The sequence below is a fragment of the Carassius carassius genome, chromosome 4 (assembly GCF_963082965.1).
Source record: "Carassius carassius chromosome 4, fCarCar2.1, whole genome shotgun sequence".
In the NCBI taxonomy this organism is placed as follows: Eukaryota; Metazoa; Chordata; class Actinopteri; order Cypriniformes; family Cyprinidae; genus Carassius; species Carassius carassius.
In genome coordinates, this window is record NC_081758.1 from 23,263,888 (window position 1) to 23,289,594 (window position 25,707).

Here is a 25,707-nt window from a genome sequence, read left to right on the forward strand (position 1 = left end):
GTTCTCCAGCGGTTTCTACGAGCAGTGTTAACTCCTCTTCGCGGACGCGATGAGTCAACAAAAGGTAAGAGCCGTATATGGGTTTATCACGGGGAGGCACTCATGAGAGGTTCGTTTGAAGCCTCTCTACATGTTCTCTCCGTGATAGCCTACGGCTACAGTAAAAAAAAAAAAAAAAAAAGGAATCCGCGCTCTGGAGTGTATTTCTATAAGTCAACTCGCGTCTAACCCCCACCGTTTCGCTTCTGCGGTCGTCGAGGCCCCGCACGAGGTGTTGGTTAGGGGCGATATGTGTGGCTTGAGGCAAGAGGTTTCGAGGTCCTGGAAGCAGCCTTAATCAGAGCATGTCACGAACGCCGCGGGTTTCGCCACCATTGCTGACATGGCGGACTGCTGTTACAGCGATGCCGCTTTTTCACTACTCTTTTTATAAAAAAATAAAAAAAGGCGGTTCTTAACGAGAAAGCCTCTCTTGGATCGAGCTGTAACACCAAACGTTCCCTCAGACACTCTGCGCAATCTAGCTTTCAGAATTCGAGGGGCGATTCAAGGGTCCTGCACAGACGACCCGTTTATGACGGCTCGCACAGCCGCTGCTTTTTCGCTAGCGGCAGAGCCCGATGTTCAATCTGTTGGCCTAATTCCTGTCGTGGACACGTTTCAGGATTATACACAATGAGACGCAAAGGCTCTTACGCATACACTTCCCCTGTGCACGAACGCCACAAGCTTTTCGTGCCCGGACATTTAAACGTGTATGACAGCGTTGCAGGAAGCGGAAAATTTGAGACCACTAGTATTGTTTCGTGTTTTGAACTACTTAGACGATTGGCTGGTGTTAGCGCAATCGCAGACTCAAGCACACTCTCATCGGGATCTTGTGCTGAATCATTTAAACAGCCTGGGCTTACGCACGAATTTCCAGAAAAGTGTTTTAATACCCTCTCAACGGATAACCTTCTGGGAATAGACTTGGACTCTTGCGTGATGACAGCGAAGCTTTCTCTCCCGCGCGCACAGTCGATTGCGTCATGCGTGCGGCACTTCAAAGCGGGTCGCACAGTGACAGTGAGATTGTGCCTCAGACTTTTAGGTCTAATGGCAGCGGCATTCCCCGTAATTCGTCTGTGATTACTTCACATGCGCCCTTTTCAGTGGTGGACGAAAAGACGAAATATTTCACCCCGTTGTCTTCCGCATCGGACAATTTCGTGTGTGTGATGTCGTTAAAACTATGGATGTCAACCGAATTTCTCCTAACCGGGGTTCGGCTGGGGATTTGTGCTTTCCGAGAGACCGTCACGACGAATGCGTCTTTGACCGTTTGGGGAGCTGTTTGTCAAGGGCGCCCAGCCCACGGAGTGTGGACAGCAGTGAATCTGCTGATCGGCCGTCATGTGCTGCTCAGATCAGACAACACAGCGGTTGTGTCATACCTGAATCATCAGGGAGGATTACGCTCTCGCCCCCTGTGCAGGCTGGCGAGACATGTTCTTCTTTGGTCTCAGAACAAATTTCTGTCGATCCGAGCTGTTCATGTCCCCGGACGTTTGAACTTCGGAGTGGATTTGATATCCAGACAGACTCTGGAGCAAGGGGAATGGAGATTACACCCCCTAACGGTGAATCTCTTATGGCAGATTTTCGGAGAAGCGAGAGTGGATTTATTTGCGTCGAATATGACTACACATTGCCCGCTATGGTTCTCCCGAGGCCAGATCTATGGAAACTGTGGGCGTGGCCTCTGAGCGGAGTGAGTTAGTATGTCCCGGTCTTTCTGTTGAAGCTACCGAGACTATACTGAATTCTAGAGCAGCTTCTACGAGACGCTTATATGCTTTCAAGTGGAGACTGTTTACGACCTGGTGTGAAATTCGTAATATGGATCCAGTTTACTGCCCAGTGGCTTCAGTACTGGAGTTCCTTCAGGACCGTTTTTCGGATGGAGTGACACCAGCCACTCTAAGGTTTACGTGGCAGCCATTTCAGCTTACCACGAGTATATAGATGGTGCCTTGGTGGGCCGTCATCCACTGGTTTCTCGTTTCATACAGGGTGCACGACGGCTGAGGCTTTTCCGCCCCGTGCGAGTTCCTTCATGGGATTTATCCATTGTGTTGCACGGTTTATCAGGGCATCCGTTTGAGCCCTTGGAAACTGGACCGGATAAAATCCTGACTCTGAAGACACTTCTTCTAATGGCTTTATCTTCCCTCAAGAGAGTTGGGGATTTACAGGCTCTCTCTGTTTCACCTTCATGCATGGAATTTGCACCGGGCTCTGTGAAGGTGTTGTTGCGACCGAGGCCTAATTATGTCCCTAAGGTCGCATCTAATCCCTTTCGCTTTCAGCAGGTGGTCCTGGAAGCTTTATCCCCTGCTGAGGCAGGGTCTGGAGATCTAAGTCTTTGCCCTGTGAGAGCTTTAAAGACTTATGTGGATCGTACTGCCCCATGGCGTGAGTCTGACCAGCTGTTTGTCTGTTTTGGACATAGAATAAAGGCCATGCGGTTACAAAACAGCGCATGTCACTTTGGCTGGTGGAGGCAATATCTTTAGCCTATGAGGCGCGCGGGCTCGCTTCGCCCTTAGGAGTTAAAGCTCATTCCGCGAGAGCAGTGGCTTCTTCTCGAGCTTTTCTCAGTGGATCTTCTATGGATGATATCTGTGCTGCGGCAGGTTGGTCCTCACCGAGCACTTTTATCAAGTCTTACAGTCTGGATGTGAGGATGGCTCCTGGCTCCCGGGTTCTCTCCGCTTGAGCAGATGTTTCCTTGGATCCCAGCTATCAGGTACGTCAGGCGTTATGGTATAGCGTTCCCATAGCCGGTGACGTCACCGCAGCATCGAATTTTTTTTTCATCGCTATTTGGCCAATAGGATTGGCGGGATGGTATAGGGCTTCAGACATTCGTCACACCGAAGGGTGTTCCCATAGCAGGTGACGTCACCGCAGCATCTCGTTCCCTATTCAGGGAACCATGGTTACATACGTAACCGAGATGTTTCAGGACCACAGTTCTTGGACCGCAGCTTTAGGACCCTAGTTTTTTTGTGACAGCGCCACCTACCGTACTGGATCAACACTAATTAAAGATGGACGACGTGGACAGCAATCAGACGGTGAGTACCGATATTTAATTAAGTTTTATTTTATAACGTTTTAACGGTGCGAAGATTACATAGTGAGAACTGCTAACTATGAATTAATGATTAATTCCCACCAAATTAAGAATTTGTGAGCTAGTTTTATTAATTACTACGACGCTAATTCGTGGCCATGGTTTCATAAATCCTTGTTGAGTTTTAATGACGAAGTATTATAAGTGAACCTAGCCTGCACATTAATTAAACTTATCAGATGACAAGAGTATGGTTGATGCAGCTTAATGTATTAGTGTGAATACTGGCTTAATAGTCGTTGTTTTACCATATTTATGTATACAATATCTTTCATAATTAAACTGCACTGACTGCCTAGTTGCAGTATGTGTTAGCCTGTTGTTTTGGCATTGTTTTGCAATGATGAATGAGGCGTTTGGCAATTTGAATAGCTTGTTACAATTTGGCCTAATCTGCAGGTGTACTCCACACATACAGTCCATTGATATCACGTGTTAGTTTCTGTCATGTTCTGCATGGCCAATATGAAGTGATTTTATGGATTTGGTTAGGCTCATTGTAGGACAGATGATTAAAAAAGGCACTAGGGATATTTTCATGATCTCAAAATATTCTAACAAGTAGGCTCTCTCTTTTTCAAGATACATATAACAATCCAAAAAGGGAGATCCCTGCCCGAATTGAAGAGATGCACCACATGCTGCAAGGACTTTCACGTTTCATATATATATATATATATATATATATATATATATATATATATATATATATATATATATTTATATATTCCAGTTGAATATGTTAAACAAATGTTTCTTATTTATCTCTCTCTGTCTCTCGCTCTCTCGTTCTCTAGAGTTCAAGCCTACAGCCATTCTATCCATGCAGCAACTGATGGAAAAGGGGTTCACTTTGGTGCTGTTGTGATGTTGTCGTAAAAATGACATATATATATATATATATATATATATATATATATATTTATATTTAAATAAACATTCTTGAATCATTCTTGTGTCTTGTCTTGCCTCTCAACAACTTTTAAAATATTAGCTGTAATTTAGTGACTCCAAACGCTGATTCCAACTTTAACTTACCTGATAATGAGCTAATTCACCTTAAGGAGGTTAATCAATATACTGTATAATTCAAGAGACTAAGGTTCTTTTCATTTTTTACAATTGTTTTAAAATTGATATACATCAATTTTACAAAATTGATATTTCATTTATATTTTGTGTAAATTCATGTTTAAATTTAAAATTGTGACTCAAAGCACACTTAATTAGTAATTAACCTCTGCTGCATTTTGAATCAAAAATCACATTTAAAAACAAATACTATTGAGATTAATATATTGATGCTATATACAAAGTAACGTGACTGCAAACTAAACCAACAGGGTACTAGAACTGCGGTCCTGAAACTGCAGCCATTGCTATATCGTCCAGTACGATAGGTGGCGCTGTCACGAAAAACTAGGGTCCTAGAACTGCGGTCCTAGATCTGCGGTCCTGAATCTGCAGCAAGAACATACTATTGGAAATTCCTCATATGGGCAAAAGCATCCAGCTATCGCTGTATGAAAACAGTTTTTACACAGAAAAAAAAGCCCAGAAACTTTTGCAAACACGAAGACATTAAACATACGATTGCAACAATATATGGTTTTTCAAGTAACCTCCAGCAGGTGATAAAGTACAACCCGAATTCCGGAAAAGTTGGGACGTTTTTTAAATTTTAATAAAATGAAAACTAAAGGAATTTCAAATCACATGAGCCAATATTTTATTCACAATAGAACATAGATAACGTAGCAAATGTTTAAACTGAGAAATTTTACACTTTTATCCACTTAATTAGCTCATTTAAAATTTAATGCCTGCTACAGGTCTCAAAAAAGTTGGCACGGGGGCAACAAATGGCTAAAAAAGCAAGCAGTTTTGAAAAGATTCAGCTGGGAGAACATCTAGTGATTAATTAAGTTAATTGATATCAGGTCTGTAACATGATTAGCTATAAAAGCTTTGTCTTAGAGAAGCAGAGTCTCTCAGAAGTAAAGATGGGCAGAGGCTCTCCAATCTGTGAAAGACTGCTTAAAAAAATTGTGGAAAACTTTAAAAACAATGTTCCTCAACGTCAAATTGCAAAGGCTTTGCAAATCTCATCATCTACAGTGCATAACATCATCAAAAGATTCAGAGAAACTGGAGAAATCTCTGTGCGTAAGGGACAAGGCCGGAGACCTTTATTGGATGCCCGTGGTCTTCGGGCTCTCAGACGACACTGCATCACTCATCGGCATGATTGTGTCAATGACATTACTAAATGGGCCCAGGAATACTTTCAGAAACCACTGTCGGTAAACACAATCCGCCGTGCCATCAGCAGATGCCAACTAAAGCTCTATCATGCAAAAAGGAAGCCATATGTGAACATGGTCCAGAAGCGCCGTCGTGTCCTGTGGGCCAAGGCTCATTTAAAATGGACTATTTCAAAGTGGAATAGTGTTTTATGGTCAGACGAGTCCAAATTTGACATTCTTGTTGGAAATCACGGACGCCGTGTCCTCCGGGCTAAAGAGGAGGGAGACCTTCCAGCATGTTATCAGCGTTCAGTTCAAAAGCCAGCATCTCTGATGGTATGGGGGTGCATAAGTGCATACGGTATGGGCAGCTTGCATGTTTTGGAAGGCTCTGTGAATGCTGAAAGGTATATAAAGGTTTTAGAGCAACATATGCTTCCCTCCAAACAACGTCTATTTCAGGGAAGGCCTTGTTTATTTCAGCAGGACAATGCAAAACCACATACTGCAGCTATAACAACAGCATGGCTTCGTCGTAAAATCAAAATTGAAATGAGCTCATTTTGTGCATAAAATTGTAAACTTTCTCAGTTTAAACATTTGCTATGTTATCTATGTTCTATTGTGAATAAAATATTGGCTCATGTGATTTGAAAGTCTTTTAGTTTTCATTTTATTAAAATTTAAAAAACGTCCCAACTTTTCTGGAATTCGGGTTGTATGAACAATGCAGTACCAATTGACATAGCATTTATTACAGAATAGAAACTATTCTGCCTTATTATGTGATAAAAAAATTGTTTGTAGTATATAAACAAATCATTATTATTTGTTATTGTCCAGCAGTTATAGATTTCTAAGCCATTTAAAAGCTAGAAATTAGAGAAAATGTTAAGTTGCCTATAGTATCCACTACCAGTCAACAGTTTTTGAACAGTAAGCTTGTTAATATTTTTTAAATAAGTCTCTTCTGTTCACCAAGCCTGCATTTATTTGATCCAAAGTAGAGCAGCAAAACAGAAAAATTGTGAAATATTTTTACTAACCTATTTAAATTAACTGTTTTCTATTTGGATATATTTCAAAATGTAATTTGTTGAGATTTCAAAGCTGAATTTTTAGCATCATTACTCCAGTCACACATTTAACCCATCTTAAGTGCACACACACACTGTGAACACACACACGGAGCAGTTGCATCATTTATGGTGCCAGGGGAGCAGTGGTGTTGCTGGCCTGAGACTCGAACCCACAAAAGAGTCCTTGCTAAATATAAGAGTTCATTTCTATAATTTATGTTCCAAAAAACAAATTATATTGACTCTAAGCTTTTGAATGATATAGTGTATTATGTTGCAAAAGCTTTTTATTTCACATAAATGCTGGTCTTTGGATCCTTATATTCATCAAAGAATACTGAAAAAAACTCATGTTTTAAATATTGATAATCAGCTAATCAGCATAGCAGAATGATTTCTGAACGATGTGACACTGAAGACTGGAGTAATGATGCTGAAAATACAGATTTGATCACACAAATAAATTACATTTTAAAATATATTCAAATAGGGAAAAAGGTTATTTTAAATATAGCTACAAATATTTCACAATATTACTGTTTTTGCTGTACTTTTAATCAAATAAATGCAGGCTTGGTGAGCAGAAGAGACTTCTTCAAAAACAAAATATCTTACATTTCAAAAACTTGATTGGTAGGCTATATAGATTACAGAAATTATGTATATATATATATATATATATATATAATTTCTGTCCCCCTCACTTCTGAAAAGATGGCTACGCCCCTGGTGCAAACTGTGGTAAAAGTTGTATAGTGTATTTATGGTCTCAAACTGAATGAATTTGAGCAAACTATTACCTTTTCTAAAACATTTATTTAATGTCAGTGGCATTAGTGTTGTCTGTCACATGACTACTGTGAGAGCATTTTCCTGAATGAATTCAGAATTTTTTATAAACCAGTAAGTCCTTTGCTCAAAAGAGCAGTCCTCAAAATGTATAAAGCAAGGTCTTGAGTTAAAATCCTGGAGCATTTTGTGATGTTTAACCTGTGAGGAGTGTAGGTTGTTGATAGTTCTTGTCTATTCGACACATCCAGGCTCACTTAATGTCTTTTTTGTACAAAGCTATAACTTTCCTAGCATGTTTCAGCAGACTGTGCCTTGTCTTGTGTTGAACTGGTGTGAGTAATACGTTTCAGAAGGAAGGTGAAGTGGACCATTTAGTGTTGGACTATGTGTGCTGCATGCTACTTATCACTTACTGCCTTCCAACTTCAGAAAATAAACCATAACCACACTGATTAACTCCCATCCCTGTTAAATTTAATGACATATTTGCTTTGTATACGTTCAACACCTTCACATTTGAGATTTTTATTCATCAAAACATAATTTCTAAAAGTGGAACACTTAAGAATCAGTGCTTTCAGTTTTTGTCACTTTTGCAGAAACTGACAAGTAGAGCATTCCTTTTTGATCAAACTGTGCCTAGTCTGAACCATATTTTCTACAGCAGTACTGCCTGTAAAAGCAAAACGCTTAGTGAGCCATCACCAGCATCCATCCCTGTACACTTCCATCCACTCATCTGTCCATCTCTTCTCTACACCAGAGAGACTTGATGACTACTATAAAGTTTTTATAACCGTTAGTCAATTTGCAATCAGCATCGCAGAAATTCCCACAGAACACACTGAATAGATTTCTTCATGGCAAATGGTCTGAATGGCCAGCTGTTTTAATCCAGATGGATGAACATGCAGTATTTTTAAACTAGTACTAAAAACTTGTGGAAAATAGCAGTAGTACTTCATTGTATATGGATAATGGTACGCAGTCTGAGGTCAGTCTTGATAAGAAATTTAAATTAATAAAGGACTTGCATGATTGTAAGATTATGTAAAGAGATGTAATGAGATGACTTAATCGATGGATTTTCTCATTGACTTTGGGAGTTTTTTCCATGCAGTTTCTCCTCAGCTGAGGAATCTAGATTTTATAAATCTTGTTTAGTCTCTGAACATATATGGTGATGATAATGGGGGGAAATCCTTTCTGTTTGCAAATGAAAATGGTGCTACTGTACATGTGGCCCATTTGTAAAACAAGAAATTCTCAACAAAGTCCTAGTCTCCCACCTTAAAAGCAATAAAGATGTCATTTAAAAGGAATAAGTTTGTGATTGTTTTATTTCAAAATGATAATGACAGATGTTGTAGATAGCCTATGGTAACAAATGTTACCATATGGCTTAAAAACATTCAGCACACGTGAGTTGCCTATTTAACGAAAATGTCTTCATCACAGTTGTTCTTGTCCGCTTTGATCTATGCCACAGTGGGCACGGAACATTCCTAAACAGATTATTTGCTGTACAGAAAAAAAGAGACAAAAAAAGACCATTAGACAATGCAAAGAAAGATAAAACAAAAAGGTCAATTAGCTTAGACATCTTAGTCTTGATTTTGGGACCCTACCTCATTACTCTTGTGAAGAATTTGTTGATCCATGGTGCTTTAGGGTCTATGCAAACTACTTTGTTGTCCTTTTTGGTAATCCTAAGAAATTTAAAAGGGTTTAATAAATATATGCAACAATATTTGCCTGTCTTACACTAATGCATGAGCAATAAGTGACATTTGTCTGAGAGCTGCGTGGGTTAATTGTGGATAATGTAACATTTTCGAGAGCACTGAGGTTTGTCAGAACAGAGGAAACATGCACCCCCTTGCACATTTCCCTCATGTCTGTAATTAAAGTGTGTGAGCCACCGACGTGTAGAAGCAAAACATCATGACTCACAAGATCTCAGTTTTGCGACAGTTTGCTCCCGGAGGCAGGATCTCAACCCTCTGGAACAACCGAGGTGGGATTACAGCTGTGGAGGTGGTCACACACTGACAGTTCCTGTGGGTCCCCAAGCCCTCCATTGGAAATGCTGAAAGAAGCCATGTAGAAACAGTAAGAATGATATTTCTCTAAAGAAACAATGCTGTAGCCATTCCATCAGAAATAAAACATAATTATGACAACAGTTGAGTGCATAATTAACCTACAATAAATTATAGCACATTTTACCCTTTAACAGATCCACCTTTTAAAAGTAGAAAGCACCTGGTTTATACAGACATCTTTGTATAAAATAATAAAATGGCGACCAAAGAGAATGATGCACAGCTATATTTCAAAAATAAAATATAAAATAAATTTCTATATTCTTACCAAAGAGGGTTGTGAAGCAGTAGGATGCAGTAGCTGCCAGCAGCAAATAAGAGAGCAGTGACATGATGAGGCTGAGATCAGATGAGGAGTGAAGCAAGTCTAGGATGAGAGCCGTCTTCTGCCCAGTTTATATTGATGCTCAGAAGAGGAAGTGATAAACTTATAATAGCAAGTGGGTGAAAAAGATATATGTATATGAGTTGGAATTCTTATGTCAGAGGAAAATAGTTATAGCTTTATTCTTAAAGGAGATGGAAATAAAATCACATACATTCACGATTTAATATGGAATATTTTAAAGTCATGTACTACTGAATCTCATATTGGATTTTGTTAACTCACTGGCCATAATTAACACATGGCAAGAAACTTTTGAATTTGTATTTTATTTTATTTATTTGGGGATTAGTATATTGGATTAATTAAATCTCCTCAATAATAAAAACTCAAAGTGTATTTAGAAGATCTTTCATTCTCTCACATAAAACCTACTGCATGCACTATAAGACTAAAAAACTCAAGAATAGAAATAATTAGAGAAGATACATTATTCATATACATGATAGATAACCCATACATTATTCAATCAATGAGCTATAAAAGAGGGGAGATACATGCACAAATGCATAAATACATTTAATAAGTTACTTTTATGTTGCATGTTTCTTATCACAATTGTGCAGTCTTTTTCATTTATCTGTAAACAAGGGCTTTCACAGTTTCATTTTGGAACCTGGTTTTCATTCTCTTGAAATGATGTGAACTATAGCTTTCTGTTTCATATTTTAGTTCTTGAGGGAGACTAAAGGGTGATGTTCCCTCATCTTCACAGATCCAAGTGGTTTGAACTACATTTTGTGCCCCTGATTGTCTTCTCCCCCAAATGTGCTATACACAAATATACTGTCATCTGACTATTGTGTTGTGAGGTCTGATTCGACTACTAAAGACAAAACAAAGATTTTTTTTTAAGGCTGAGGCACAATGATACTGTGAGGCAATATGTCAAATTTCAAGCAACATAATTTATGTGTGTGTGTGTGTTTATATAACTAAACAAATATTTAATAAATTTTTAAATTAATAAATATTTATATAATTAAACAATAACTTGCTAAATAAAAGGCAATCCCAAAAAAAAACAGTCTATAAACAGCACATAAGTTATTGGCAGTAAAACATTTGTTTTGATGCAAGTAATATAGTATTTATATTAAAGTGTAAATTACTTGAAGATAAAAAGCTAGTCTTAGACTCAGATTCCCATTTTAAGATGGGAATTTTAGAGTACTGGTTTGAATAATCAGTGTATGAACATTTTGCTGAAACTTGTTTACCAAAATAGTTTGGTGGTAAACACAAGTGACTTGTTGGACAGACAGAAATTGCAAAATAAGGAACAGAAAATGCTGCCTTTGTCAAGCTGAATATTTTGTCTATTTTCAGACAGTCTTGAACAAGTGCTGGCTCAGGAATTTCTTTACCGTAATGGACTCAGGCACTTTCTTTCTTTTTTTACCATATATGAATTGGCATCATGAACCCAGCATCTATTAGCACTATACATCAAAAGACATGGACAGCAAGAAAATGTTCCTAAACACTTCCAAAATTGCTCTGAAATGACAAGCAATTTGTCCAGATATAGATCCCACTGAATAACAATGGAGGGATTTGAAAGCAGTTTGAAACAATTGGAAGGCAGTCTTTATAGGCTAAATTAGGCTTTAGACTAGAATTAGGCTAAACTACCATCACTGGTTCCTATATGAAACACATAATTACAGATATACAGTCCAAATGCTTTGTTATTAGATTAAAAATGTCTCATATTGTAAACTTTTCTGGAGTTTTATTTAAGGTTTTGATGTCCATAAGAATATATATTTGCGGTATAATGACCAAAAAACATCTCATTATATTTTTACAGCTCCTTTCTCAGGAGGTCTGCTAAGAACAGATCGATTTTAGCCTGTCTAATTGGCCTGTTCTTTTCTGAGTGAAGCACGGCCAGGCCAACCACAGGTAACTAGGGTCAGCCGACGTCACAGCGCTAGCTGGAGGCAGCCCACTCAAACCAGCGCAGATTCGGCTACGTAAGGAGCTTAAAAAATATCATCTTATCTGACGTTGGGTGCCATAATCTACATAATACAGCCTCAAATTAGAAATTTTATCGCATATCTGCTGCCACTGTCAGACAAACAAACTGATGACAGCTATGGTTAAATGCGATAAAATGAGCGGACTGGACAGAAACGATCGTCAGAAATGCTTGTGTTTGCAGCACACACTTATTGAAAAATATAGTCTTTTGTTGTTATGGACGAGTCTGCAGATTTCTTGCCATGTGTTTATTGCATCTCATGCTGTGTATGAAAAAATGTCTGTGCATGTGTGTAAAGCAACAAACTGACAATTTATATATAGGGGTAATACATTGTTTTGATTTACTGTGGCTGGAACAATAATGTAGCTGTAAAAATGCTGAAATTGAAATATAGATCTTCAACATGGCGTGTTAGAAATGATGAGTTTGTCTTTACTATACAAGTTAGATGTGATCCACCTCATAGTAACAATCCTGTCAGATCGTGCATCCTTTGAGTGAGAGTGTAACGTTACAGTTCGGCCGATCTGGTTTTGTGGTTAAAGTTAACCTTTTCGACATGTTTCCGTGTTGTTGTTGCTCTGCAATGGCACGAATGCGATGTTGTCTGAGGGTTTGACAGAAGGAGAGTGGGATGGTGGGCAGAGAGCTAAGGGTGGTGACTGAACTGTGTAGTTCTGATGTCAGCTTTTTACAGAAGTCGCAACGGTTCATGAAAAATCACAGCCACTTTATGCAGGCTGTGTGCATTTTACTGTGGACTGACTGTTTTGAAATGTATTGTAGTTAAATCGCCCCTAGACCTTAGTTATCGTGAGAAAAGGCAGGAAATTTCTACTTTGACAATATTGGACCTTCAAATGTACAACGCAAACAAATACTACCCAGGCCATTTTAGGATTTCAATGAGTGCCATTATTTTATATTAGTTTAATTATAACTACACTTAGCCTACTTGATTAGTAAGGATCATAAAAGTTCTGTAAAATTAATACTTTTTAAATACCCTGATTGTCTTAATTCTCAAAATCTTTGTCTTTGGTTCCCAAGAGATCTTTTGTTTTTAAATTGTCCTTGACCTACAGTAACCCTTTTGTCTCCATGTTTATAAATCCTCTCGTGTATTTTAGAATGGAAATACAAATGACGGAAACTCAAGCTTTCATCTGGTTTTGTTTTTCTTGAAAAGGAACATTTGTTTTTCAGGTGCAACTTGTTCTTGTAAATCAAATGTGTATGCCAATTTATATTTTTGTGAAAAATTATAAATTTGAGTAAATGACATTTTTCTAAAAGTCATGAACATTTCCATCATATCTCAAATTATGTACTATATGTCTAGTTTAACATTGTGGTGGAGATTACATTGTAACTATTTTTGAGGGGGGTTTTCCTCTTCCTGATTATTATAATTCTATTTATTTTTTGCTACTTTTATAGCTATCATTTGATGTATGCACAACAGCAACAGTTTTTGATTTTACACCATATGTCTCAAATGTCTTATGCTGAAAAACTGTGGGACAAATGTAACTACAAAATAGAATTAATTTTCACACACACACACAAAAGTAACATGTTAAATATTCTTTTTTTATATGATGGATTTCAGGGGAAAATTCAAACATTCAAAACATCTGAAAGGTAGCCAAGACTGTTTGAATGTGACCCTCATATAACAGAGCTATATTTAGTTTTTGTAAAATGAACACCAACATCCTGGAAACAGTTTTTTAAAATTTTATTCTCATCAGAGAATAAAAGTACCCAAAAACTGTACTCAAGAGTACCCAAAGTACCCAAAGAGTACCCAAAAACTGTACTCAAGTAAAAGTAAAAGTACTTCTAGAAATATTTACTCAAGTAAAAGTAAAAGTACTAGTCTTGAATAGTTACTTGAGTAAGAGTAAAAGAGTATCGGATAAAAAATCTACTCAAGTAGTTAGTTACTAGTTACTTTGGGTCATATATACTGAGCCTATTTTTATTTAGATATATAGATAAAATGTATGTAATGTATGTGTGCGTGTATAAATGTATATATTTCATCAGCCTTTACTCCAATTTATGTAATTTATTATAAAACCCTGTCTGTTTACTTAAGTAACAGATATAGGTGTCATGCCATAACATATTTTTAATACGACTGACTTTATATTAAATGTGAATTTAACATTGAAAGTTAATGTGATATAAATATTGCTACTAATCTTTCATTGTTCAGAAAGAGAGCAAATAACATTTACATTAAGATAATTTTCACTGACAGTCTAGATTTCAATCACTCTCAGAAACTCCCATTAAAATCACTGAAACTGTTAACACTGTGAAATCAATATCTTAATTATAGATTCGTACACACATCTGCACTTTGTTGTTTCTGACGAGAGAATTCGCCAGAAAGAGGTATTCAGTCAGTGAGCGAGTGAAGGAAGAACCGGCATTTTAGCGATGACTCATCTGAACACCTCTGATTGGCCAATGCTTTAATAAGCTCAAAAGAATCATGTGTGATTTGTTATAATGCGCAGCGCTGTATAAACGCATCTATCTCTGGCTAAGCGCCAGCAAGCAATCACAGATCTGAATTTAGCAGCTGATAATATGACTCGCTGAACGTACTTGCACCAGTGTGATTGTATTAAAATTAATAAAATCTTAATCGGCTATTTTTTGTCTTTTGGAAGCTGCATTCAACTTGACTCCCCTCTGTTATAAGCCACACACGTACAACAAACTAATGTCACAGTGGTATCGTGTACTGTAATCGAATGTAGCCCAAGTTATTACCTGTTAAACAGTAGACAGCAAACACGGTGTTCATCTAATAAGGATCTCCATCGCTAGCAAATAATAACCTTTGCAGATTTCAATTCAGTGCAGTTCCAGCCACGTTTTCAACGCTCTTTCTGTTCTTAAACGTTACAACTCCGAGTGAACCACTTCAGACGCTCAGCGCGTGCGGCAGGGAACTGAACGACTCATTCAAACTGATTCATGAACCAATTCACTCGTTTGCCAATTGGTTTGATCAAGCCTTTGAACAGAATTGACTCAAAAGAATGAATCATTCGCGAATGGGCATCGCTCATTGCCCAGAGAAAAGTAGACGGCGCGTTTGGAATAAACTGAAGCATTATAACATTTATTGCATTAAGATAAAGTAACGAGAGGAGCGTCGCCCACAGTAACGAAGTAAAAGTACAGATTTTCCCCCCAAAATTTACTCAAGTAAGAGTATAAAGTACCCATCTTTAAATATACTCCGAAAAGTATTCGTTACCCCAAAAAATTACTCAAGTAAATGTAACGAAGTAAATGTAACTCGTTACTACCCACCTCTGATTCTCATAATACTTTGCTTATTTTGGTTACTTTTTCACTCTTTCGAAGTATTCTTTACATTTAAAGTTGCAGCTCTGACTCCACTTTTCAGTTCCTCTTCAGGTGTTTTGTCATATTATGCTGATTCCCATAGATCTTTATAAGGTTAACCAGATAAGTAGAACTATCTTTCTTGGCCTAAAAGACATTACAGTTCAGGCTTGTTGTACACTTTGTCATATCTGCTAAGATTTTGAAATGCTCTTGATCCCTTCTTCTTTCCCTACAATTTTATTTTTTATTTTTTTAACCAGACTATAGCCATTTCTTACCTTGATTACATTTTTTTCCTATAGGCTATAGAGTACGACAGGGAAATTAAAACATGGCTTTAAACTGGAATTATTCAATTGGCATTAACAGAATAATCACAAACAGGGTTTTCCAGCTAGAATGGCAAACAGCAATTTGACATTCAGTCACTTTCTCAAAACATCCACAATATCCACAGCACCAACCAACTGGTTTAATAAGTTCATTAATAGACCATATATGTGGGTGCTAAGCCTATTGAGGCTTTTGTTCCTTTCTGATCACAAAATACTGTAGATGCTGCAAGCCTTCAAGGTTTCGTGCTGAATAGAATGTGGGGGCGCAATAAGTGGATTCTGATCACACGAGACTCTTCTCATCTCTCCAGTTAACATATGACTCATACTTCACAGATTACTCATCAGGAACCTAATAAACAAAAAGGTCTTTTATGAGATTAAGCTACTTAATACCATATTCTGTTCTCACTCCCCCATTGTTATTGTCGTCATAGTCATATGCATGTTTGTTACCATGAGCAGCCCAAATAAAAAGCCTTTTATAAATTATGAACTACTTTTGTCTCTCTCCTCATTTTAAAGGGGTCATATGATGTTGGTAAAAAGAACATTATTCTGTGTATTCGGTGTAATAAAATGTGTTTATGTGGTTTAAGGTTCAAAAAACACATTCATTTCCACATACTGTACATTATTGTTTCTCCTCTATGCCCCACCGTCTTCTTTCATCGTGACGCATAAACATAAAACCATGTCTGCATTTGTGATCGGAGAAATTACAAACAACAAACTCTACTCTCAGCGGCTCTCAATTCCAGTCCTCGCATGATTCAGCATCCCAGAAGTAGTCATTTCGGATAATGGCCCTCAATTCACGAGTGAAACATTCCAGTCATTTAGCCGTGAGTTTGACTTCATGCATGTAACATCAAAGTCCACATCACCCCCCAAGCAATGCACATGCAGAACATGCAGTCCAGTCAGCAAAAACCTCCTACGGCTAAAAGACCCTGTATTAGCATTGCTAAGCTATAGAACGACCCCACATGCTTCAACTGGAGTAAGCCCAGCAGCTTTTGATGGGACAGAGTCTCAGAAATATATGACCAACTCTGGACTGCAGCAACCTCAGTCCGAAGTGGCCGGATCTGAGACTTATACAAAGATGAGATGCTGCTGCTAAGCAACAACACGTATTTTATTTTAATAGAAGGCATGGGGTGGGAAACTTACTTCCACTGAGGCCAGGGGAATCAGTCCTTGTTAAGCTGGATGAGGAAAAACAGTGGAGGACTCCAGCGACGGTAGTGAGACCAAGTTCAACCGAGCGCTCCTACATGATCAGTAGCCCGGAAAGGAGCATGAAAAGGTGAAATCGCCGTCACTTACAACTTAGGCCCTCTGAGAGCAGTGCTAATGCCGAAACAATAGGTCACTCAGAAACAAAGTGTGATGAGGACACCCTTCGAAAAAATTATTCACTGCCTACACAGACTAGTGAAGGATGGAGGGTAACAAGGTCTGGTAGAGTGAGTACAGTAAAGAAACTTAATTTGTAATACATTATTTCTTGCAATTAGGGTAAGAATTGTGATTAACAGACTGTTCAATGTCAAGGTTAGTCGTTAAAGTAAAGTGAAAGTGAATAAAATGTTCACATACAGTACAGACCAAAAGTTCGGACACACCTTCTCATTCAAATAGTTTTCTTTATTTTCATGACTATGAAAATTGTAGAGTCACACTGAAGGCATCAAGGGCTATTTGACCAAGAAGGAGAGTGATGGGGTGCTGCGCCAGATGACCTGGCCTCCACAGTCACTGGACCTGAACCCAATCGAGATGGTTTAGGGGTGACCTGGACTGCAGACAGAAGGCAAAAGGGCCAACAAGTGCTAAGCATCTCTCGGGGAACTCCTTCAAGACTGTTGGAAGACCATTTCAGGTGACTACCTCTTGAAGCTCATCAAGAGAATGCCAAGAGTGTGCAAAGCAGTAATCAAAGCAAAAGGTGGCTACTTTGAAGAACCTAGAATATGACATATTTTCAGTTGTTTCACACTTTTTTGTTATGTATATAATTCCATATATAATTCCAAATGTGTTAATTCATAGTTTTGATGCCTTCAGTGTGAATCTACAATTTTCATCATCATGAAAATAAAGAAAACTCTTTGAATGAGAAGGTATGTCAGGGAACATGGGATTGTTTAAGAGAGTTTAAGCTTAAGTTAAACGAGGCGTTTTAGGAGGGTGTGGTCTCTTTGGGTTTGAGACTTTAGTCTTTGCAACTTTATAGTTCTTCATAATGCACCAAGAGCTTGTAACACTCCAAAGAGATAATCATATGACCCCTTTAAGATAACCGTTCTTCTCGTCTGGTTCTTCATTGCCTTCCTTGACACCTTATAAAACACTGCCATCTAGTGATACATGTAACAAACAGCATTTAGGTGTTCAGTGCCCTTTTGGCTCTGCTATGGTTTCATTTTCAGTCAAATTATTAGTCCTTTTGTTACCTGAACTGCCTAATTCTGGACCTGGCTATGTTGCACTAATTCTATAGATCCTAGTGCATCTTTTATAGCCTACCTGAAATAAAAAATTCAAGAAAGATCCTCTGTCAGTCTTCTTTACTGAATCACAACTACAAAATGAAAACAAAAATTTTGTTTAGTTGTTCTACTGGTCAAACATGCAGGGTGTACTGTCCTCCAAAATTACATAAATTGTATTAATTCACATCGTTTCATTATATATGTATGCTAAAAAGATGCACTAGGATCTATAGAATAAGTGCAACATAGCCAGGTCCAGAATTAGGCAGTTCAGGTAACAAAAGGACTAATAATTTGACTGAAAATGAAACCATAGCAGAGCCAAAAGGGCACTGAACACCTAAATGCTGTTTGTTACATGTATCACTAGATGGCAGTGTTTTATAAGGTGTCAAGGAAGGCAATGAAGAACCAGACGAGAAGAACGGTTATCTTAAAGGGGTCATATGATTATCTCTTTGGAGTGTTACAAGCTCTTGGTGCATTATGAAGAACTATAAAGTTGCAAAGACTAAAGTCTCAAACCCAAAGAGACCACACCCTCCTAAAACGCCTCGTTTAACTTAAGCTTAAACTCTCTTAAACAATCCCATGTTCCCTGACATACAGAATTGATATGCATACATATACAGTACAGACCAAAAGTTTGGACATACCTTCTCATTCAAAGAGTTTTTGTTTATTTTCATGACGATGAAAATTGTAGATTCACACTGAAGGCATCAAAACTATGAATTAACACATGTGGAATTATATATGGAATTATATACATAACAAAAAAGTGTGAAACAACTGAAAATATGTCATATTCTAGGTTCTTCAAAGTAGCCACCTTTTGCTTTGATTACTGCTTTGCACACTCTTGGCATTCTCTTGATGAGCTTCAAGAGGTAGTCACCTGAAATGGTCTTCCAACAGTCTTGAAGGAGTTCCCCGAGAGATGCTTAGCACTTGTTGGCCCTTTTGCCTTCTGTCTGCGGTCCAGCTCACCCCTAAACCATCTCGATTGGGTTCAGGTCCGGTGACTGTGGAGGCCAGGTCATCTGGCGCAGCACCCCATCACTCTCCTTCTTGGTCAAATAGCCCTTGATGCCTTCAGTGTGACTCTACAATTTTCATAGTCATGAAAATAAAGAAAACTATTTGAATGAGAAGGTGTGTCCGAACTTTTGGTCTGTACTGTATGTGAACATTTTATTCACTTTCACTTAACTTTAACGACTAACCTTGACATTGAACAGTCTGTTAATCACAATTCTTACCCTAATTGTAAGAAATAATGTATTACAAATTAAGTTTCTTAACTGTACTCACTCTACCAGACCTTGTTACCCTCCATCCTTCACTAGTCTGTGTAGGCAGTGAATAATTTTTTCGAAGGGTGTCCTCATCACACTTTGTTTCTGAGTGACCTATTGTTTCGGCATTAGCACTGCTCTCAGAGGGCCTAAGTTGTAAGTGACGGCGATTTCACCTTTTCATGCTCCTTTCCGGGCTACTGATCATGTAGGAGCGCTCGGTTGAACTTGGTCTCACTACCGTCGCTGGAGTCCTCCACTGTTTTTCCTCATCCAGCTTAACAAGGACTGATTCCCCTGGCCTCAGTGGAAGTAAGTTTCCCACCCCATGCCTTCTATTAAAATAAAATACGTGTTGTTGCTTAGCAGCAGCATCTCATCTTTGTATAAGTCTCAGATATAATATTATATATATATCACGCATTAATTGATTAACATCAATATAACTTGTTTTTCTAGAACTATAAAATATTTTCTATAAAAACATTAATGTCCTGGCAGTGACAAATGGCTTGTTTTATATTTAATTTAAATTTAATAAGATTAATGTTATGTTATGTTAATGTACAACAAACAATTTTTAGATAGTAGGAGCATAGGTCATTTGCTAATTTATGGTCACTTTTACTCCTTACAGACGTTTCTGTTAGTTAGTTTACTTAGAGTTAGTTAGTTAGTAACTTTTTTACTTTACTTTTTTAGTTACGTTTTTTTTAAACCCTGGATCTATAATTAAATCATATTTGAAGACAATAGAAGTTATTAATTTAAAAATTATGCAACATTGTTCCCTCTAATTCATCGTGACTGCGCAGTAGAAATAATATGCCACCTACAGGACAGATGCAAAAAATAAATTGGTAAAGCCATGTGGTTGAGGTCGCCGTGATTTTGCCAAGTAAGACATGTTCCTGGATCGACATCTTTTGTTGATCCTGGATCAACATTACTGTCCAAAAATATAAACTAAACCCAATCTTTACCCTTAAACCCAACCCTATCCATAATGTATTCCTAAAATCATTGTGAAATGATAGCTGATTAACAAGGCTGTAGAAGCACCTAACTCTGATTGTAAACCTAAAAGAGATATTTCCTGAAAAGTTATCCCTCAATTCTGATTGGTTAATTGGAATGTTGTTCCTGGAACATGTTGTACTTGGTAAAATCATTTATGTCATCGAGCAATGGCATCACAACATCATTTATCAAGTGACTTAGCAACAAAAGACCTTCCTTTTAGCAACTTTCTCTGAAATTCAGTTGGCAACATGGTGTATAAATCGAACACTTTAATTGTTGCGGAGGAAGTAGCTCAACACGAGAGCAAACGCAAAGACGTGAAATAAAACGTCGAGAAGAGTGGCTCGATTAAGTGATGGAAATAGCAGATGATGGGAGAATGGGTGAAACTCGGAGACATTTACAGTAGTGTGCAAACTTTACAACACGGGGAAGGTTAGAAAACTGTAAAATAATTATAATGTAGTACCAATGAATTAGAACAACTTGAACTTGAGTAGAAACGGAAAGCTTGAAATAATACGTAACCACACAGTGTCTCTTTTGGTTAATGCGCATGAGCCAAAATGTTACGTCACAATGGCGCACGACCAGTTTTCTTGAAAAATGCGCTGTGCGCCATGTTTGTGTAACCGTCGTGATGTGAGAGGAGACAAACAAGAAGAGGACAACGGAGCGTCACGTTTGGATGATTACAGATGAGACATTATGTACTGCAGCCTTCAGACGACGAATCAGGTAAGTTAAATAAATTCTTTATCTTGTAATATTTAATTTACATAATCGTTTTTTTAACCACCAGTAATATTCAATATATCAGCCACCTCTAGAAATAATGCTGTTTTTCATTTTCCATTTGAAGAGCGAGATGTTCCGTTACTGCTTGTATTATGATCCAGATGGGGATCGAACTCGGGTTTGTGGCGTGTATAACCTTGGCACTAACCACTGCTCCAGGTCAAACCCAGATGCAGAGGAAATAACCAAGAGGCTCAGAGTCCCTCTGACTCCTAAAGTTCTTTACTCAAGACAAAAAAACTCTGTCCTTGCCATATGCGTTGCGAAGGTCCAGTTAAGTAAATATAGTAGCCCCCTGGAGCCCAACTCAAAGGCAGTAGACATCAATGGAAGAGGATAACGGTTCTTTACGGTGATCTTATTAAGACCCCTGTAATCTATACAAGGTCAGAGCCCACCATCCTTCTTAGCAACAAAAAAGAATCCAGCTCCTGCTGGTGATGTTGAGGAGCGAATAAAGCCAGATGCCAGAGACTCCTGTATGTAATCCTTTATGGCCTTCCTCTATGGTGCTGAAAGGGAAAACAATCTCCCTCTTTGGGGGCACGTACCAGGCAACAAGTCGATGGAACAATCGTACGGTCTGTGCGGTGGCAAGGACAAGGCCTTCTCTTAACTGAATACCTCTAACAGGTCCGCATAGTCTAGAGGAACACGTGAAAACTCTTGAGAAGTCCTTGGCAACTGTAGAGCAGTCATTAACCGGCTGGGGGTAGCCTGAAGTAACTCGGGAGAAACAGAAATTCCAAGAGATGAGGCAGAGAGACACTTATCACAGTCAGACCCCCATTTGAGAATGTTACTGGAGGGCCAGTCTATCTGGGGATTATGAAGGACTAGCCAAGGGAACCCCAGGATTAAAGGGAATTCGGGTGACTTGATTACATAAAACTGTATAGTTTCTAGGTGACCCCCAATCCAGAGATATAAAAGAATAGAACGCAGACTCACCTGTCCAGACCCCAAAGGCCTCACATCTAGTGCCGTGATAGTCAGGGGGGTCATAAAGGTTGGTGAGAGGCACTTTGAGACGTCTGGCGATTTCCAAATCCATAAAGTTACCAGCTGCCCCAGAGTCTATGACGGCCTTTAGTGGCTGTGACTGATCTTTCCATAAAAGATGAGTATTCACGAGAGCCCCAGAAGAAATTGAGTGGGGAGAGGTTGCTTCTCTCTTCACAGTCCTCCCTTCCCTGGACGAGAGTTTGCTTTTCCCGAAAGAATTGGGCAGGAATCTCGAAAGTGGTCAGACTCACCACAATACAGGCATCACCTCTCTTTCATTCTGCGGTCCCGCTCGGAACGGGTGAGCCGTGACTGGCCCAGCTGCATGGGTTCCTCAGTGCATGTTACATACGAGGCAGGGAGGTCAGGAGACATGAGGGGTGCCAAGGAATTTTGACTGGGAACATTTCTAGAAGTTTCGCTCTCTAAGGCGATTGTCTAGTCTAATGGCCATATCAATCATGGATTCTAGGTCTGTCGCAGGGTCCCGGGCTGCCAATTCATTCTTAAATTCATCAGCCAGTGCCCAAATGTGAATGCCACAGTTAGTGCCTCCTGATTCCAGCCACTCTCCATAGCTAGGGATCGAAATTCCACAGCTAGTTCAGCAACACTTTGCGAACCCTAGGTCAACTGAAGTAGGCGGCTAGCAGCCTCACGTCCACACACGGGATGATCAAACACTCGCCTCATCTCCTCAATAAAGCGCCTGTAATCTGAACAAACTACTGGTTGTGGAGACTGCTCCCACAAGGCAGTTGCCCAGGCAAGGACTTTACCAGATAAGAGTAATAATATAAGCCACTTTGCTACGAGCTGTTGGGAATCTATTTGGCTGCAATTCGAAGTTCAAGGAGCACTGGGTGAGGAAGCCCTTACATCTGCCAGGGCTTCCATCATACCTTTCAGGATGAGGAAAGTGGACATCTGAAACAGCAGCAAGGATGCGCTCTGCATTTGATAAAGGTTGACTCTGCTCTGCTGGGCTTGTATCCATGGTTCAGTCCTACTTTTATGATCCAGATGGGGATCATAAAATGGGGATTGAACTCGGGTATGTGGCGTGTATAACCATGTCACTAACCACTGCTCCAGGTCAAACCCAGATGCAGAGGAAATATCCAAGAGGCTCAGAGTCTGACTCCTAAAGTTCTTTACTCGAGAAAAAAAAAAACTCTGTCCTTAAATATCAGCCAAGAGAGAAGCCCAAAGCAACACTCAACAGAAGACAGCAAAATTCTCTAACCAAAAATCTTTGGCAGCATCATTCTCAAAAAGACTTTAGGACTGAACAAGGACAATAGTCATTGAGGCATTTAAATAGGGTGGGCAATTAGGAAAGATTCAATACAGGTGTGTTACAAGTCACTAATAAAGAGGTGATCTGGGGTTGAAAGTACGCCATCCAGTGGTGAAACCAGGGAAACTCAGGCAGAACATTACAGCTTGTGCTTATGATGTAATATGTTTCTACTTCTCTGGAGTTATTCATTTTTGCAGGATCAGTACAGTTTTGTTACTGGAGATACAATGTGGAGACACAGACCAGTACTGAGGAGGTGATGTTAGAAGTTTTTAATGAATTGTTGACCAGTCAGCTTACCCTGATCACACATGACAAGCTAAAAGTGCTATTTTATAATAAGACACAAGGATACGGTTTCTAACTGTATTTCTACGTGCTTTGATTTGAACGAAAACCGCATATGCACGTAGCTTGGCTGACACAGAAGAGCGTACGCTGCTTGCGTTAAGCAGATATTCTCCAAAATGGCGCTACAGAGAGGTGGAGAGAAACAGAGGAGACAAATTGTTGAATAAAGTCATATTTTTGTTTTCTTTGCGTACAAAAAGTATTCTCGACGCTTCATAAAATTCAGATTGAACCACTGATGGCAGTTGGACTATTCTGATGATGTCTTTCATACTTTTCTGGACCTTGACAGTGTAACTTACTTGACAGTCTATGGGACAGTCAGAAGCCTCCCAGTTTTCATCCAAAATATCTTAAATTGTATTCCGAAGATGAACAAAGTTTTACGGGTTTGGTATGACATGGTGGTATGTGATCAATGACAACATTTTCATTTTGGGGAGGAGATTCCCTTTAAACACACAAGATCAATAAACAGGCTCTGCATCAGAGTTGTAATTGCACCCACACTTATATAGTCAGAGCAGAAATCAGGACAGGAATTTCATGCACGTCTTTCTGTGTTTGCTGCAGTATTTTGACCACAAAGCAAAGTGAGACTTCTTCTAGAACGAAGTACTTCTGAAAGCGCTATGTTTTATAATAAAGAGGCAGTATACTTTTCAGAGAGAGAGAGTGATGGAAAGAAAGTGCGAGAGAAAATATTTAATTAAAGTTATTACATAATGTTCAAGACAGAAGTGCCTCCCATCAAAGTAATTTGCCTCAAAAGTATTTTGACTTAAGTATTTCATGATTGTGCTTTAATAATTTTAATTACTTAAAGTTTTTTAATGTAGACAGCCAAGTGAAACTGATATTTTATTTCATATTCGATTCTCAGATGGGACATGACGTACATGACGTGACTGACATGATCTCAACAGTTCCTTTTTCACAGTATATCCATCATTGTGAGAATAGGATAAATTAAGAATTTGAGAACAAATCATGAACAGCAGTTGAGTGCATTGATTACATATGTCGAATATGAATAATTTAATATATCAGAGCATTTAGAGGTCAGTTAAATAAAAGTATTTAGTCTCCAGTTTTTCAGGCACTATATATGAAAGCAGATGATTTTTAGAGATTTGGTTACTGATTTCAAGATCAGTCAACACAGATTGATCTATGGATCAGGACAATTGCTCTATCCTTGATTCATACTGCAGCCCCCTGTGTGTTTCTGCTAAGTGAAGACAGAATTAATAGTACTTTTTTCAAAAGTGAAAGTGAAAGTGACGTCTGGCCAAGTGTGGTGTACCCATACTCAGAATTTGTGCTCTGTATTTAACTCCGGAGCAGTGGGCAGCTATATTTTGCTGCGGCCCCTGGGGAGCAGTTGGGGGTTCGGTGCCTTGCTCAAGGGTCTCCCCTCAGTCGTGTGATATTGAGGGTGGAAGACAGCATTGTTCATTCTCTCCCCCCACCTACAGTCCCTGCCGGTACCAAGACTTGATCCCTCGACCTTTGGGTAACAGGTCAGACTCTCTAACCATTAGAAAACAATGCAAATTATTCAATTTCCTGAATGTCAAGGAAATAAATATATTTGCATGCTGACCTTTTTTTGAAAGGCTTTCAGTATACACTTCTAGGTAAATCTTGACCCTGTATTCAAGTATTTCTGCCCTGCTCCTCTCATAGTGACACTTCACAAACAAGACACAAAGAAAACGGGCAGTTATTTGATATCTAAGACAGAGCATCTATGTATAAACTAAAATAATGTGCTTACAATCTCCAGTCTTTTACAAGTAAAACTTTGAGGGATGATTTCAACCTTCTCGATTGCCTTTCGAGAGACTTTATTCACTCCTTTATCAGCACAAATGCATCTGCCCTTTACGTCTAGTGAATGGCCTGAAACAACCCAGTGTTCATTTCAGATA

General features: G+C 38.8%; 1 protein-coding gene and 2 long non-coding RNA genes across 3 annotated transcripts in view; 2 read left to right on the forward strand and 1 right to left on the reverse strand.

The window, feature by feature from the left end:
• Positions 1-25,707, forward strand: part of LOC132139523 (uncharacterized) — a 318,882-nt gene that overhangs the window by 190,532 nt on the left and 102,643 nt on the right. The window lies entirely within an intron of this gene.
• On the forward strand, positions 7,903-8,623 carry LOC132139519 (uncharacterized). The gene is made up of 2 exons (XR_009433635.1): positions 7,903-7,933; positions 7,981-8,623. It is a non-coding gene; the product is annotated as an uncharacterized LOC132139519 (long non-coding RNA).
• On the reverse strand, positions 8,621-9,824 carry LOC132139518 (alveolar macrophage chemotactic factor-like). The gene is made up of 4 exons (XM_059547923.1): positions 9,672-9,824; positions 9,252-9,387; positions 8,927-9,007; positions 8,621-8,819 (listed from the first exon to the last, which is right to left on the reverse strand). Exons 1-4 carry the CDS (start codon positions 9,733-9,735, stop codon positions 8,813-8,815), a joined length of 288 nt encoding a protein of 95 aa, XP_059403906.1. The 5' UTR covers positions 9,736-9,824; the 3' UTR covers positions 8,621-8,812.

Excerpts from the sequence above, each read along its gene's own strand:
- LOC132139518 (XM_059547923.1), bottom strand. The coding sequence starts at position 9,735 with ATGTCACTGCTCTCTTATTTGCTGCTGGCAGCTACTGCATCCTACTGC. Across the intron at positions 9,388-9,671 it reads CTGCTTCACAACCCTCTTTG|CATTTCCAATGGAGGGCTTG; the intron begins GTAAGAATATAG and ends GGCTTCTTTCAG. Across the intron at positions 9,008-9,251 it reads TGTCGCAAAACTGAGATCTT|GATTACCAAAAAGGACAACA; the intron begins GTGAGTCATGAT and ends TAAATTTCTTAG.